At 48.7% G+C, this 17,892-nt stretch overlaps 1 protein-coding gene across 1 annotated transcript in view; it reads right to left on the bottom strand.

Annotated features, from left to right (window-relative positions):
- TECTA (tectorin alpha) overlaps positions 1-17,892 on the bottom strand; it is a 77,494-nt gene that overhangs the window by 35,289 nt on the left and 24,313 nt on the right. The window contains exons 8-11 of the mRNA XM_082683702.1: positions 12,341-12,911; positions 9,531-10,123; positions 7,418-7,991; positions 1,510-2,111 (exon numbers count right to left, since the gene is read on the bottom strand). Of these exons, the coding sequence (XP_082539828.1) occupies positions 1,510-2,111; positions 7,418-7,991; positions 9,531-10,123; positions 12,341-12,911 (2,340 nt within the window). The remainder of the gene's footprint in view (positions 1-1,509; positions 2,112-7,417; positions 7,992-9,530; positions 10,124-12,340; positions 12,912-17,892) is intronic.

The raw sequence follows: 17,892 nt of genomic DNA, 5'->3' as shown, positions 1-17,892 counted from the left end.
GGAGTCGAGCACTGTTCCTGCAACAGGCAGCCTCGACTGTCGGGACATATGGGGAATCTTATGTGGCTCCAGGCCAGGCTTCTGATGTCTTCCTATCTTGCCTCTGCAGCAGCTTCATCCCACAGGTTGATGAGGACATGGCCAGCAGCAAAATGAAGGTCCTGGGGACCGTAGGAGAGAGGGCTGCTCTGTCGTCTCATTCATCCACTTGACAAATGTGTTGAGTGTCCTGACAACAGAGCCCTGGATAGTCATTTCACATATGGAAGAAAGAGGCAGAGGTCCTGCCTTAAGAAGCCCAGGACAAGTACCGAGCGAGTCAGGCACGAGCACCTCCCACCCCGGAATGGAAATACGATTCACGAGGCCATGGCTACACGGGCCAACGGTTCTGGAAAGCGCTGAGGGAAGCAGTCAGGCTTTGCATATCATATCCAAGGAAGGGAAGAGGAATAGGCCTGGTGAGTCCCTGCCTTAGATGCCAAGAAGGCACATTTTTGGATAAACGTGAAAGGGCAAGCAGTTAGGAAGCTTCTCTCTGTCAGAGAAGGCGGGTGAGGAGATTCTAAGGAAGGAAAGAGATCTGGAGAGCTGCTCAGGGAACTCCCCAGTAAGAGCTCAGTATTTTTCAGAGAATGTATACAAGGTGAAATAGGAGACCCCCTTAGAGATAAATTATGCCACAGATCAGTGAGGATTATGCTAAGAGGCTCACGCCCCATATCGGCTCCTCCAAAATGCCGGAGCAGGGCTGCTGGCTGGTTCATCAGCTGCTGGCTGGTTCATCAGCACTCCTGAGGGGTTCTGCTCAGAACAAGACCAGGGAGAAGGAGGGGTTGGGTCTGTTGCAGGAGCTGATGTCCTCAGACTGGACAATGAGCACACCCAGCTCCTCCAGCCCTATCTGCTCCTATCTTCATCAAGGGAGTGGAGGGTAGAAAGAGGGCACCGAGGTGCAAGTAGGAAGATTGTAGGAGGCCGCTGAAGGCTCCAGATGTGTACAAGACTCCTAAACTCCTGGATCTCGTGGGGTCCAACGGGGAGACAGGAGGAGGTGGGAAGGAGGCCAGAGCAGAGGACTCTCATCCTGGGCTCCATAAAGGAAAGGAGATAGATGGGGTAGCAGTACCACTGACAGACGTCTAAGCCCTGCTAGGCATGTGTTCTCTTTTACAGATGGAGTGACTGCCTGAGGACACACAGCAGTAGCCCAGCTGGGATTCGAAGCTAGGTCTATGCTCTCTCCAACATGCTCTGCTACATTGGGAGGGATACAATTTCTGTTCCTAACTCGGTGCTTTGAGCAGAATATTTTTCTCTCTGAGGCTCAGTGTCCTTATGTATAAGATAAAGCAATAGAAAATCTCCAGGACCCCTCTCTGCTCTAATAGCCCGTGTTTTTCCATGGATTCTAGGCTAGCCCGATTCAGCTGGAGCCTGGCCCACTGACCCCGAACCCCCACACTCACATCCCAGCTCCTTTCCTGCTGTCTGGCCTTGACTACTCACCAGCACTGTGTGCTTGTAGGCCCTGTGAATCACAATGCTGTAGCCAAACACAGTCACGTCCACCTGTTTGACCCACAAGGCCAGGGATGGGTCCCGGTCCTCATTCTTGGCCGTGACGACAAACTTGGGGAAAGTGTCTGAGCTTGGCCTGCTTCCTGTGGTGCAGAGGATAAGGGGGCAGCTGGTCTGGAAGTCAAAGGAGTAGCCATCAAAGGTCAGGTAGTGGCCGTAGCCCGAGACGATGCAGGAGGCGTCAGTGCGAGGCTGACAGTAGTAGAGGCCTCCCTCCTCCATGCAGTACTCGTCTCCCTTGCACGGGATGCTCTCACAGTGGACGCTGTTGTCTGTGCCGTTGCAATAGCAGAAGATCTGGCAGTCCACATCCACCCAGAAGGTCTCATTGGTGGCAAGCTGGTGGCCCTCAAAGTTGCAGCCGCACTCGCTGCGGGTGACACACTGGCTGCCTTGCAGGGCGTAGCCCTCGTCACACTGGCAGCCCTCAGAGCAGCTGTCCACACAGATGGGGCCCAGGGCCAGAGTCTCACAGGTCTCCATGCACGTCATACACTCCTCAAAATGGCTGTTCTCCGGGCATTCCAGAGCTGAGGGTGGCCAAGGAGAAGACAGGCTTGAGCAAGGGACAGGGGTGAAGAGAGAGTGTGTATGCACTCACTAGCTGCTTGTGGTGTGTATGTGTGGTGTGTATGTGTTCCTGCTGCATGGGAATGCGGTGTGCTTAGCACTACTGTCATCCTCATTTGGGGAGCGCAGAGGCTCAGTGAACCCCTCATGTGCTCATGTGTTCCTGGAGCACTTAGCTCTCTGTGGAGAAGAGTCCAAGACTATGAGCCTTAGTGAGCACCTACTACATCCCAGGCGTCATTGAAGCTAGTTTGGTGTAACTTTACTCAACAGCCTGGGAGGTAAGCAAAGTCTGCTCTCTGTCTTACAGATGAGAAACTCAAGTGCAGTGACTTAATCCAGCCTGTAAGTACCAAAGAGATTCGAATCTGGATCTCCCAATGTTAAGTCCCCTGACTTGAGGACTTGGGAGGGAGAATGTCTTGGAAAGAACCAGTGCTTTGGGTCCAGAGAGATGGATATCGTCTCTGAGTTCGGTTTCTTCTTTAATTAAATAAAGATGATAATTATCTAGCACAGTCATTCTGGGGATTAATGACCTAATATATGAGGTCCATAGTAGAAGCTTAATAAATAGAAAACCTTTCCCCTATTCACACTTCCTTCTATTAGGATATACTTTATGAAGGCATTTTTACTCTACAAATTGGCTTTCTCTTTGTCTTTCCTGTCTCCACTCCTGGTGCCTTTTCTACCTCCCCACCGCCTTCTGCCCCGGTCCCTCCCACCTTCTCTGCTCACATTCTTTCCCCAGTCTGGACGGACCTCACAAAGCCAAATCCTACACATCTGTCAAGGTTCATTTCATATTGCACTTTGGCCCGGAAGCCTTCCTTGAGAGGCCAAGTCTTTGGGTTACAAAGGACAGCATATATTATGCTAACAGCACACGCTGCTCACCATGGATTTCAGGGTCATCTTCCCATTTCTTTTTAGGATTTCAGCCTGCCAAAATTTGCCCTGGGCAGGGTATGGATGAATCCAGGAGCCAGAAAGAAATCTACCTAGAAGTCTGCTTAGTCCAAAGATCTGCGAAGGTCCCCACCATCCTGGGACAATAGGTACCAATTCTTTAGAACTTTCTTTAGCTTTTATGCATAGTCTCACTCCTTAATAATGCTTTACAACCCAAGGACAGAGAGGACACTACAGAGAAATAAATTGCATGGCAGTAACAGCTCTGCCCACAAGTACCAACTCAACAGAACCTAGTTCTGCACTAGGTGCTGAGAGCCAATCTTTCTTCCTCTGGGCTAAAGGACTATCTCTACTCCCGTTGACTACAATACCATACGGCTTTGGAGTTGAAGGCTAGTTCAGCACTGATTAAATATGTCCATATAGAGGGATTTTCACATTTGTCTCTAAATTATGAATGCTATAACATTGACTGCAGGTTTATGGTGATAGCAAATAACATGACTTATTTAAATGGCTCTCACTTGATGACTTATTGTGTTGTCTGAATTTGTCTGAAAGTCTGGAACATACAGACGTGAAGTAATAAAACTTCTTCTGGCCTCTGAAATGCCTCTGTGAAATTATTTAATTGGGCAGCCTGGCTCTGCCAACAGGAGGGCTGGTTCAAAATCTCGGAACACAGAAGTGGTAGTTGTCCCTAGCTGGGCCCAGAGAAGATTGTGTTCCTGATATGCAGCTGTTACTCAGCCCAATCCCCAACCTGGAAGACCCTGACCAGATTAACCCCTTGGGACCCAAGTCTTCCTTAATCAAACATGCACACTCTGGTCCTGTGAGACCCTTGGCTGCTTTTGTCCCCATGTCTCTCTCTCTAAAAAAGGCACCGAAAAGAACTTCCTCCAGCTCTGCAGAGGAGGGGTGGTAAGAAGCTATTCTGGGCAACCATCACACCCAGGAAAAGAGGGAGTCATCCCCATTCCATCACACTTCATACCGACTATGGCACCAAAGTGTGCTCTGTGCACGACAAGAGCAATCCAGAAACATGGTCTACAGGGTGGAGTTCATAGTCTGAAAGGGCAGTGGACCTGACAGGGCAACAAAATGGATTTGGTAGGGGGCAGGCTCAGTAACCCTGTACTACGAATGAACTGCAACCAAAAAGCAGAGACCAGGAGAGGGACAGAGATCATAGTAGATAAGCTGCCCAGAAGACCAGAGAGGATGTGCAGGTAGAGTAAAAAAGAAGGTTTTGGGAACATATTACAAGGTCCCAAGAGATGTGGTGGTCAGGAAAGACCTTGGAGTGTCTCTTCCTGTAGGTGACATATGAATGCTCCCAGAACTCCAGCTTTAGGATTCACAGTGTCTGCTAGTCATCCCTCCCTACTGTGGTTAAGGGTCACCAGGAATATTATCACCTTCTCTGAGATGACGACCACCAAACCATTCACATGCTTCTTGGGCTCCAAAAGCTCAGAACCCAGAGATGTAAACAGACAAGCCTATGTGTATGTATGTATGTATGTAGTGTGTGTGTGTGTGTGTGTGTGTGTGTGTGTGTGTTCTTAGCTCTAAGATGTTTCCGTTGAAAGGGTTTATTGGCAAAGCAAGAATACCCCTGTAGCAATAGATAAGTCTCACTCAGATCTTGGTTTCTAAGAACAGTCCCCACCTGGGGAAATTAGGGCTTCTTGGAGTAATGGCTGATTCTAGTCTGTGGCAGGGGAGGTTACAGGACAAATGTGGAGCATCTTGTTGTACCAGAAAGTGAGAAAGTGACCAAGGCATGTCCAAAAGACAAAGGCATCTTGAAGGGCTCCCACAGGCCAAATCTGGAATAATTTTAACACCAAAGTAATGAATAAATGTAAATTGAAATATAAATAATTGAAAAAATGGGAATATGTGTGTCCAAATTGATGAGATAGATGATTGACACTTAGGTTGCTATGTGTTCATCCATAGCCGAGTGGATAAAGAAGTTGTGATACATATACCTACAATAGAATATTACTCAACCATCAAGAGAGAATGAAATCTTGCCATTTACAATGATGGAGATGGAGCTAGAGTGTATTATGCTAAGATAAATAAGTCAGTCAGAGAAATACAAATACCATATAATTTCATTCCCAGAATTTAAGAAACAAAACATATGAATAAACAAAAGAAAAAAGAAAGAAACAGAAAAAAAATGGACTCCAAAATACAGAGAACAAATAGGTGGTTGCCAGAGGAGGATGAGAGGAGGGATGAAATAGATCAAGGGGATTAGAAGTATACTTATAGTGATGAGACCTGAGAAATATATAGAATTATTGAATCATATTGTACACCTGAAACTCCATATAACATATGTTAATTATACTTCAATAAAAAGATGATTGAGAGAAGATGGGTAGATGGATGGATGGATGATTGGATGAATGGATGGATGAATGGATGGACAGATAAATGGATGGATGGATGGATGGATGGATGGATGGATGGATGGATGGATAAATGGATTAATGGATGGATGGATGGATGGATGGATGGATGGATAAATGGATGGATGGGTAAATGGATGGATGGATAAATGGATGGATGGATGAATGAATAAGAGATGGATGACAGGCAGACACATGGAAGAAAAGGGAAGCCTCTTACTTATAGTACAATGACATCTACACTTCAGTAAATAAGTGAACAGAGTGCTGGATCTAGAAGCCATCAGCTTGTAATCACCATGCTAAAAAGACTGAAACAAGCAAATATTATCAATGGGCACTAAATAGAGGTGGGGGATTTTGATATCAGCCTACAATTAGCATTTTGCCCCATTTGCTTTATCATCTCCTCTCACACTCTCTCTGCAGGATACTTACATGGTCTTAAAGTGTCTCCCCACTGGTAGCTGATTTGTGGTAAGAGAACAAAGACAATGTGACCACGGACTGGAGACATTGGATAACACCTGACCAGGGGACCAGCATGCCCATCTCCACTGAGAGGCTGGACAGAGGGCATGTGCTGCGCGTGACGTGATACTGTGAGGAAAGCAGACATCGCCTGTTCAGGAGTCTGAGAGGAGAGGCGCAGCAGAACCTAATCACAAGGAAACATCAGGCCCAAATGGAGGGCCATTCTGTTTTAGAAGGTGGGAGGCTGTATTCTTTAAAAATGATGATAAGTAGAAAGAAAGCTAAGGAATTATTCCAGACTAAAGGATACTAAAGAGCCTTGATAGATCTAAAGATAACACATGGTCTTAGACTAGATCTGTATTGAAGGGGGAATGCCATAAAGGACTTCATGAGTTAATTGGCAAAATTGAAATATGGATAGTAAATGATTCTATCAGTGTTAAATTTCCTAAGGTCAGTAAATATACTCTAGTTCTGTAAATGAGTGTCATTGTTTTCAGGAAATACACACTGAAATATTTAGGGGCAAAGGGGTGTGATGTATGTACCTAACTTTCAAACAGAGAGAGCTCAAGAGAAATGGTAAAGCAAATGGGACAAAATGCTAACTGTGGGTTAATTTGGGTAATGGGTATACAGATATATACAACGTTTCTGTAACTTTGCAATTATTTCAAAATAAAGAATTTTGAGAAATAAACATAGAAGGAGATTATAGTAGAAGAGAGATGAACAGATGTAGAGGATGGAATCCTAATGGTGACCTTGGTTTGGGTTTGGGGCTATTGGTGGGAAAGGGATGGGTGCTGAAGCCCAGGTGGGGCGGTCCTCGCTCCAGGCATGGGTTCTGCCCTCTCTGCCACTCCTCCTGCCCTTCTACCTCCCTCCTCCCCCTGTACTTCCCCATCGCCAGGAGTGTTCTATGTCAGGGCTTCTCAGCAATTATTCTAATTACTACTAGCACTGCCATGGGCCTGCTGAGAGGGGTCAGATCCTCCAGGGACAAAATGAAAAAACAGCAACGTGGGACTCTCTTCATAGCCATTGTCAGGCTTGCCCTAGGGAGCAGCCTTAATCTCTACTCCGTGAAAGGCACTCTGACTGATCACCTTCTGTTGAAAGAATGGAGCCGTTCTTTGCCAAGAAAGGAGGCACCGATGGAGCCATCACAAAGGCTTCTAGTCTTTGATATGACGTGTATCCCGGTTAGCTAAAACCCAGAGTCAATAGGATGGCTAATCCTTCCACAATGAAGAGACACCATGTAATCAGAAACAGAAATAAAGGTGAGAAACAGTCTGGTTTGGGGTGAGGAGCCTTCCAAAGGACAGATGAGGAAGGGACACCCAAGCCTCCGACTGTCCTTGAGCTCAACTCCCTCCCCTCCCAGGTGGCCTCCCGCACCACCACATCACAGAGCCCTGACTTAGACTTACGGCAGAAGTCATAGGTCCGCCAGGGGCCCACCTCCACGTCAGCGTTCTTGCAAGCACTTGCGTACCGCGCCACAGAGTCACAGAGTTCCGACTCGTTGCCTCCACTCTGGCACAGGCGGAAGAGGCAGGTGCGGTAGTAGGCGGTGACATTGACCACCCCGTGGCACTCAAGGAAGGAGCTGTTGGAGGGGTCATTGATGATGCCACACCTGGAGCGGCTCCGATAAAATTTGAGCAGCTCCGAGTCATTGTTGCAAGCCTTCAGCAGGTCCCCACACTCCCCGTTGCAGATCTCCTCAAAGGTTGTCCAGCTTTCCAGGAACACTGCCAGGTTGTCTGTGCACTTGCCATTGGGGAGACAGAACTCATCGCTGGCATTTGCGTTAAAGAAGCCACACAGCCCGCCGGTGCAATTGAAGTAGATGGTGGAGAGCCGGATGTACAGCAGACCGACGTCTGAGTACTGGACGGTCACAATACCCTTGGACTCTACCGTCGTGCTGTTTTTGTTTCGATAGATTTCCAGCTTCCCCGAAGGATGGAAAAAGGGTAATTCTACCTCCTGACCGTTCAGCTGAAAAACCAAATCACTATCATCAATTCTGGATGCACACAGAGTACCCACAATTTCCTAGGCTATGAAATCAAGACATGGTTCTGCCCTGGGACTCGCCCTTTGAGAAATGTCAAGAAGCTGGCAGGCTATGGAAACCAGGCAGACATACACTAACTGTTTCTTCATGGGCAACTCTGTTTGTTTTTTTTTTGACGCCTCTGATTCAACACACTTGCTGTTTATTTGCATGTACAGAAGACCATACGGTAGCCCAAAACAAAAGTGAGATGTGAGCAAAAGTCGTCTTGTCATATAAGCGGCTTCTTCCTTCTGCCTAACAGCTCCTTTTCACTGAGGGCACCCTTCCTTCCCCAACTTTCGGGCTCCTTCCTTCTCTTCCAATTTGACTGTCCCTGTGTCCCAGCCCCTTGGGGACATGTGGTTTCTTTTTTTTTTTTTTAAGATTTTTATTTATTTATTGGACAGAGAGATCACAAGTAGGCAGAGAGGCAGGCAGAGAGAAAGGAAGAAGCAGGCTCCCCACTGAGCAGAGAGCCTGACGCGGGGCTTGATCTCAGCACCCTGGGATCATGACCTGAGCCGAAGGCAGAGGTTTAACCCACTGAGCCACCCAGGTGCCCCAGGGGGCATGTGTTTTCTATCTAACTGTCTAGTTGTCCATCCATCTATCTACCGTTTACTATTCTTTCAATAAATTAATCTCTGTGTGTCGATGGGAATGAAAACAGCCTCTTCATTCTGTGGATGTGTGCTTTCTGATCTCCTGGCACAGGACTGCGTTGACTTCTATTTTCTAAATTAGACTTCCTATGATAGTATGAAGTACATGGAGGACTGGGGCAGAGAGACCCACCCTCCCATCGTGCTGGCTCTGCCACCACTTAGCTGTGAGGTCCCCATCCCCCACTTAGCCCTTTGGGAGCTTCATGCGTAAACGAATAGTGGCACGAGATGATTCCTAATGATCTGGATGCCTAATGGTGAATATTTTAGACCAGGTCAGAGGGGCAGGAGGTGTCCCTGTGCGTACCATCTGCATTACCCCACAGGGGTTCCCATCTACATGTAGGCGAGTGAGTATAGGACAGGGTAAAGAGCACAGACTATGAAGCCAGGCTGCCTGGGCTCAACTGTCGCTTTAGGGCTGTGTGTCCCCGAGGAAGTTACTTAGCCTCTCTGTGCCTCAGTTGTCTTACAGGTAAAATGTAAATGAGGATGAAAACGTATCCCTCATGAGACTAGGTGTGATACTACTTAGAATAGTGCTTGGCACATAGTAAGCATCTGGCCAGCATCGGCTTTTACAGAGAAAGCGAGTCCTGCTACAACTATCCCTAATCTGCCAGATTCCAGCCTCACTCAGTTCCACCCTCTGAGACACTGATTTGGTGCTGAACATTAGGAAATAGCCCCTTCGGAGTCATTGCCTTCCCGAAATCCAATCGTGGTCAGAGGCAGAAAGGCACGCCAGAAGACTGTGGCTCCTTCACTTGGTGAGACTCAGCACAAAAGCCACTAGGGCACTGGGACTCTTACCTTGACTTCCGAAGCCCCGACTCCTCCTATCTTGACCTCCTGGTCGGCCACCAGGATACGAAGTCCTCGCAGCCAAGCAGGCCCTGCGTCGGGCTTCTTCTTGTTGATGTCTATTTCTAGATACTCGGGCCTCTCAGGGCAGGTCTTGAGGAGGGTGTAGGAGAACTCGGCGGGGAAGGCATAGGCGGCGCCATCGAAGGTGTGCAGCACCTGGTTCTGGCTGAGTAGGCACACGGTCTCACGCTTGGGGAAGCAGCCCTGGTAGCCGTCCTCCACGGCACACACCTCCCCACCCCGGCAGGTCTTGTTGAAGCAGTAGACGTCCCCGCCCTCCTCGCACAGGCACTGCACTGTGCAGTTGGCCGTGGCCCAGAAGAACTCCCCCATGGTGTAGTAGTGGCCATCAAAGTCACAGCCGCACTTGTGCAGGGGGACACACTGGCTGGTGCTGAGTACAAAGCCCTCGTTGCACTCGCAGCCCTCTGTGCACGGCGTGGCGCAGTTCTGGGAGGCTGTCAGGTCCGCGCAGGTGTCCGGGCAGCTGCTGGTGCACACGGAGTAGTGGCTGAAGCTCGGGCACTGCACCATGGACACTGACGTGGGGGAGAGGAGAGAGTGCGACAACAGGTGAGTGCCCAGGAGGCTGACCACAGGGCTCCAGCACCCACAGGGGCCTGCAGGAAGGGTGCGCCTTCTGGACCATTTAGCTCCTAGAATGAGGGCCCAGCGGCGACTTGTCAGGGAAGAGACTTGAGGTGGTATCTGTAGAAACACGCTCCACTGCTTTGTGATAACCCCTGGGAAACGTGATTGAACTGTGAACTTGACTCTTATTTGATCATCTTGGCTGAAGTAAACTTCAAGTTGCTATCCTAACTAGACTAGATGCATTGTTCAACACTGATTTACTATTAGATGATCTACAACCATCAAGATGTTTTAAGATCTTCAACGGATGGGCATGTAAGTTGATCTGATCTTATACAGCACGGTGCGTTGTTAGGAGAAAATAAATCTAACTTGAAGGACAAATAAAGCATGTAACCATGGAAGGAGGCACTAGAAAAACGTGAAATTTCTAACAGGGAGCCGCTCAAAATACCTAAGTGACCAAAGAATACTGTGGGACCTTCAAAATAAGACAGAACCTTGGTTATCTGAAAAGAATGTGTGTGCCTGTGCCTCCAAGAGACTGGGTTGGAACTACGTGCCTCCTCAAGGCCCTTCTTGCTTCGGAAGCCTCTGGTTCTTATTTTAAGAACATGTGAGTCTACACAAAATGTTTGAGTCTGGTTGAATCCAAGAGTCAGGGGCTCAGGGGACTGGAACGCTAGTCATCTGAATCAACTAGCGTTCATCCCACTAATGTCAGGGAGGGGTGGGGAATGTAGAAGATAGGAAAATAGTACCACCAGGTGAAGAAAATAGCTATTACAGGTGATTTAGTTAGGCAATGCGGATGCCCATAGATTATGAAAAGGGTCTTATATTAGATCAAAAAAGCCTTCTTTAATCTCAATTCAAGTCAGGATTTGGGTGTTCCAGGCATCACACAACCGAGCAACAAGAAAACAGTCTCATCCTGGTTTGATCCGTTCTCTAAGGACTGAATCTGATACATGACGATTTTATGAATCCAACCGACACTGATAGGAAAAAATTTTCCTTTAGCCTTGAAACTGAAAGAAACTTTGAAACCTTCTCACCTGCATGGGAATTTAAAATGCATAGATATAATGTTCTGGGTAATCCTATGGAGAAAACCAAGGGCCAGGAAAACAAAACAAAACAAACCCCAAAAAATACAAAAACAGAATTCCAAGAAACTGTTACTTTGTTTAGTTTAAAAATTTATAAGACCGGGCACCTGGGTGGCTCAATGGGTTAAGCCGCTGCCTTCGGCTCAGGTCATGATCTCAGGGTCCTGGGATTGAGCCCCGCATCGGGCTCTCTGCTCAGCGGGGAGCCTGCTTCCTCCTATCTCTCTCTGCCTGCCTCTCTGCCTACTTGTGATCTCTCTCTGTCAAATAAATAAATAAAATACTTTAAAAAAATTAAAAAAAATAAAAATTTATATGACCAGGACAAGAGAGTTTAAGGAGATAGAAGGAGAAAACAAGACAACTAAATGGTACAAAATGCTTAATGTGAAAGGGAATTCACATTCAGACCCTGAATTTCCCCATACTGTTGGGGCTTTTCCTAGCCACTTAGCATTTCAGATAAAGGGCTTTCTTTCCTGACGATCTGTGCTCCCCGGCCACAGCGCTTTCCCCACCAGCACCAGGGGGTTGGAGGAAAGCTACAGAGCCAGAGACACAGAACCTAGAGGGATGGACGGTAGAGAAGAAAGAGCCACAGGACAAGTGCTGTTGGTTCCATTCGGGAGGTGAGTTGTTTCCCCCAAGGCTGGTTTGGATTACTCAGAGCAGGATCTGTGTTTCCTCAATGGCCACAAAGATCGTGGCCTCCACCTCAGAAAACCCTACCATCTTGCCTAACTCTGGGATAGCCATCCCCAGGACAGGGCCTTCCTGTGCCCACGCATTTCCTGCCACGTGATCCGTGTTCCCAGACCATGAGGTTCATCATTGTCTTCGTGTTTCCTGGCTATGGTATTGGGTGGGTGCGTGGGCGGGGAAAGTAAAGACCCTTCCACTGTTCATTCTTCCTAATGTCTGGTTATTTTCACCTCCCCCTCACTCCTGGGCTGTTGGTCTTAACGAGGAAATTTTTGATGGAGCCCAGAAACCCTCTCCCTGGCCCCCTACACCATCATGGCTTTCCTTTCGGTCAGGACACCAGCTTACCACACCCCGTCTGGACTCGCCAGTCTCCGATCGGAATGCCAAGGGCTTGGCACACGAGCGCGTAGGCTTGGATGGCCTGACAGAGGAGTGTCCCGTTGTCCCTCACGCTGCACAGGTCATACACGCAGCTGTGCACAAAGGCCGTGGGGTCCACGACAGTGCCACACTCCCACAGGGGGCCGTCTGTCTTGTTGAGGAAGCCACAGTAGTCGGGGCCAAAGAAGAGTGCTTCGGTGACAGCATCACACACGGTGCAGTTGTCCACACAGCCTGAGTCACACTTCCAGTCGGCGTGGTAGACCCGCCAGCTCTCTCCGAGATCCAGGACGGACATGGCCGGCCTGCCGTCGGGGCGGAGGAAGTCGTCTAGCGGGTTTTTATTGTAGTTCCCACAGAGCCCGCAGGTGGAGTTTATATAGGAGCCTGGGATGGAAATGGAGGCGTAGTGCTGGCCGTCAAAGGTCACTAAGAGCCCAAAATCCGTTTCCACGGCAGTAGACATGCCACTCTGGTAGACTTTCACCGCCCCCAAGTCTAAGGTGACCGGCAAGGAAGTCACTAGGTCATTAACCTGCCAACAACAGTAATAGTAAAAGGCAGGTGAGCAGGTGCCAGGGCAAGGGGTCCAGCTGATGTTGGGAAAGGGAGGCAAAGCAACTTCGTGCTCCAGAGACAGCGCCGCCCCCCCGCCCCCGCCAGACTGCCTGGGGTTCCCGTAAGCTTGCCTTCCATGAAGGCCGAGGCCTGGGGGAGCCCTCAAAGGCTGGGTGGCATGGGCCACGGAGCACAGTCCCCTGGAGCCGTTATAGACATGCGTGGCCATCACCACTCGAGACGCTTCTGGGGACCAGGTGGCTGTGAACCCTTCCTGGCTGGCTCTAGGGCTAGCCTCCAAACTTTCCATGAAAGACTACTCAGCTTGTCTTTCCTGTCCTCTAAATTCATTCCTTGAAGTCTCAGCTGAAGTTCCATATTTCCCATGACCGTGTCACTGCCCACAGCACTGCCTGACCCCTCCTCCCTACTGAAGTGTGGACCATAAACCAGTCCCCACACTTTAGCTTGGAAGCTGCCTTGGTGTTATTCTCTGAATGTTTCACTCTGTTACCTCCTGATGCCAGCGCTATGTCATGTAATCGTTCAGCAACAACCAACAAATTTAAACGCCTGCTGGGTACCAAGCACTATGCGGGGCACTGGGAAATAAAGAACAAAGAAAATAATTGTCTCTGCCCCTCGTGGAGGTCTCAGTCTACTGCGGAAGAGAGATACAAATGGATATTTATAATATCCTATTTTAAATATGCATTCAGGGATCATGCAAAGGGAGAACAGTAAATGAGTCCTATTTTCAGCCTCCGGGGATCACACGAGACTTTCTGAAGGCAGTTCAGCCTGCCCTGGGTCTTTAAAGATGAGCAGAAGTAGCTGAAGGCAGGGGGAGGCAGCGAATCCCAGGACAAGAGCCTACAGGCAGAGGGTGAGAAACAGCTGTGTGAATGAGGGGGCATTCATGAGGGTGTTACTGGACTGCAGGGGGGAAGGGGTGGCCAGGGATGAGCCTGGACACACGGGCAATGTCCCTGGTCCCTTCATTCCACAGATGGCCATTCAGGCCGTTCTGCCTGTCGAGCTCCGTTCTAAGAGGGGCCCAATAACAAACAAAATAAATAAATAAAACGAATGCTAGGAAAGTGGTTTTCGACTTGAAATAGGACGGCCAGAGGAGGAGATATTTGGGATGAGGAAGCAAGCCGCACTGTTTTCTGGCGTGAGGGTGGGTCCCACAGAGGTGACAGCCAAGCCCTAAGGTGGCGTGTGTCTGGGTGCTCCCGGGACCTCACGGGGCTGGCATGGCTGGGGCAGGGACAGCAAGGAGAGGGCGTTGGTGGATGATACCAGAGAGATAAGAGCAGCCAGAACAGGGAGACCTTTGTCGGCCATTGTAGAGACTTTGGCCTTGACGCTGGGCAAGATGGGGAGCCAAGAGGCTGTCCAGAGCAAAAGAATGACATGATCTGACTTCCGTTTTAGAAGAATTCCTCTGGCCTCCGCACTGGGAATAGACCTTACAGGGCCCTTCAAGCCATGTTTTAAAACAAAACAAACTCCACAAAATAAAAAAAAAATAAATAAAACAACTTGGATTTCTATTCTGCGGAGAAGGCCCCAAAATGTTTTAAGTAAGGGAATGGCACAGTCAGATTTGCACGTCAGAAAGCCTGAGGGCCTGAACTCTGTGCAGACATGCGAGGGTGGGACGAGCTCATGGACAGTCCACTCTGCAGGACCTGGTGGTTTTTGTAGCAGGGAGCGAGAAGTGGGGGAAGAGTGGAGAGTGTGTCCCACATGTGTGGCTCACATGGGTTGGTGGCTTGAGAAGCCTCCAACAGAGAGAACTCACTTTCTGCTTTTTTTACATGTACCAGGCCTAGCACTGGTAGACATCACATCTGTGCCCGGGATGGAACGGTTAGCCTAGCCCAGTCCTCGGCGGGACAGCCTATAAGTACATAGTCAATGCACCGGACCCATACTGATTTCAGGCACCCAGAAAGGACAAGGGTCTTCACAGCCACCATTGTGCTACTTCCTGAGTTTTCTAGGAAGTTAAGCAGTAGCCTATTCAAGCATCACTCCTAAATTGACCATGGTGGGTGCCGTGTGCAATTGCCTGTCTCTAGAGATGAGTAGGACTAAATGGGGGAGGGGACAAAAAAGCAGGCTTGAGAAATAAGCCACCCTACAGAGAGCAGCAAGTGGAAAGAAAGACGTAGAAATTGACTGATCCATCTTTATCTCCCAGGCAGCAGGTCAGCCAACCTGCGCGATTAAAGCCAAACTCAAAGGAAGGTCCTCTTGCAAGAGCACTGGGTGACTTTCATGTACTGTCCATGCTGAGATGGAAACGAAATCTTCCCTAAGGCCGATGTAATTGTAAATCCCAAATGTGCCCGTTGCCGAGTCCTCTCCTCCCTCTCCCTCCAGCTCCTGCTCCCCAAGGCAGTCTTCTCTATCTTGAAGCAGGAGCCATGGGGTGGGCCATCTCTGGATATTGCAATAGTCCCCCCTCCCCCTGGTTTCTCTGCATCAGACCTTGTCCCTCCTAGATTGGTTTAAGCCCTAGGCTGACCACCGTTCATACCTTCCTTCCTGGCATAAGCGTTCAGTGCGCTCCCAATTCACTCATACGTGAAACACAGATTAGAGAGTCACTGTTTGTCCCCCGCAGTGCTCAGAGGAGCAGCTCCTGGCTGATTTCCTCCTTCACTCCTCCAGTCCCAGCTCTCAACTCTCGACTAGCCCGCAGGAGATGAACCTCACCTCTCAGCCTCCCTTCTTCTCCCAGTATTCAGGTCATTTCCTCTTTGACAGGATGTTGGTGGGGAAAGAGAAGTAGAGTTGTAGAAGCGTACGGTCTGAGAACTAAAAGGGGATTTTGGTGGCAATGGTAGTGTGGGAACCTCCATGCATAAGGTGCCTACTGCTTGCCAGGCTTTGTACTAACTAGATCTTCCACATGCGGCTGTTCCTTTGCATCCTCATGACAAGCTTAGAAGGATTTGAGCTTCTTCCCCTTTTGCAGATGTGGAAATTGAGGTTCAGGGCTTGAAGACTGGTACGTGACAGGGCCAGACTCTCACCAGCTGGGCTCTAAAGTGACTGCTCTCTGCTGGCTCAGTCCCAGGGCTGGGTAGAGGTAACTAAGTCCAAAGACAGCTCTTGATCCGGCCTCCTAGACACTATTACCCTGTTGCACAGATGGAGAAAGTGACACTCAAAGCACACTCAGCTGGCAGTATCGGCACAGGGACTGAGCAGATCTGACTCTAGGGTCTGCCTGCTATCTAGCCTTGATGGTCTTTTCATTACAGCATCCTAAACTACTTGGGCTTTTGTGGGGGAGAAATAGGAAAACTGAGAAACGTTAGCTAGAAGGAGACATTTATTATATATGGATTTTAGCTGGCTGTCTTTAGCCCCCACTAGCATATAGAATCCTAAATTGCCTGTTTTGTTATTTGAGACCAATCCAAAGAGGGGAAATTCATATACAGAAACCAGTCCCCAGCATAAGGAGAAAGGTGCTCTGTACTTTGTAAGAATGGATCTTGCTGGCCATTCCCAGCCTGGTGTGTCTGGGGAAGTGTGTCTGGGGACGCCAGCTGCCTCACAGATGTTTCCTTCTTGCTTCCCATCCCTCTCCATGCCTGTCCCTACTTCACCCGCGGTAGGGGTTCCGCCGGCCACGGAGCTGCCCTCCCAGCAGAGCAAGTGCGTCCAGAGAAACTTGGAAGCCATTCGGCAAAAGGAAAAGGAAGACATTGTTAGCTCGCAGTTGGAGTCACATAACCTTTTCTTTCTGAAACATTTACATTCATATCCTCATCTCCCTGTCGCTACAGAAAATTGAGGAATCCATGCCCTACGCTTGGACGATGGAAAAGAGCCCCACAAAATTAGCAGAGCTGCTGAGCCTGAAAGAGAAGGCAGTGCCCCTTTCCTTCTGAAAAAGAGTCTGACTGTGAGTGAAAAAGAATTTTAATCAAAATGGAAAATAGAAATAAAGCATAAAGCTTTCTTCCTCACCTACGGATACCGTACACATCATCCCCAGAATTCAGGCAAGCAGGGGAACGCTGGAGAACGTTTTTCTAGCTTGAAATAGTAGCATCTGCCTACAAGGATAAGTATCGAGCTCAACAGCATGATAGAAATTTAAAAGGGAGAAACTCCAAACTTCTGTACCCAAACTCATACCTTGATTTGATATGCAGAGCTGCCCCTAGAGCGACTAACCAAAGAACAAGCAAATTGGCATTGCAGCCACAGTAAAAGCTCCCTTTTCTAATTATGCCCATGATAAGCGGTGCAGATCTACAACGGGCAGAGCCAGGAAAAGTGGAATTAGGTCCTTGGTCCTGCCTTTTGTTGGGCATGCTGTGTCAATTAAAACTGTAACACAGATTTTAAAAAAGAAACAAATCCCTGCATTGGCTCCAGTTCCGGTTTGTAATCTCTGTAATGACCTCCATGTCTGGGGATTAAGGACTACACGGGGTTGAAGCCATCAACCCCTTGTGGTCTTGGCTATTATTGCTGGAATAAATACATGGTTGCAACAAGGTTGGCATGAACATTATGAAAATTGGGGCCTCCACAAATTGAGTAATTGCTAGTGGCTTTTTACTTTCCCTCCTTTATGGATGTCTCTGCTTGAAATCCAGGTGGACAGGGACAGGAATCATTTGCATCTGCTAAACAGACCAGCAGAGACCCACTTTCTTCACTCTTATTCCAGGCAGGAGTGGGGATCCTGCGAGAGGGTGTTTGGACAAAGCTTTCCCTGATCCCTTGCCTCTGCCTCACTCAAGAGCTCACCAAGCCCACTCCTGGTGCCTGCACATGCCTCTAGAAACACCAATCAATTTGGAGATTTCTCTAACAAGGAAGCAGCAGCTCTTAGGCAAACAGGATGGGGGATGGGTGAGGACTGTTAATGACAGATATACTGAGTTACGAGGGTGTACTCCGTTTTTGTACCATCTCCT

Source organism: Mustela nivalis, assembly GCF_964662115.1.
Source record: "Mustela nivalis genome assembly, chromosome: 9".
Classification (NCBI taxonomy): Eukaryota; Metazoa; Chordata; class Mammalia; order Carnivora; family Mustelidae; genus Mustela; species Mustela nivalis.
The sequence above is the reverse complement of the archived record's forward strand: the minus strand, read 5'-3'. Positions and strand labels throughout refer to the sequence as shown.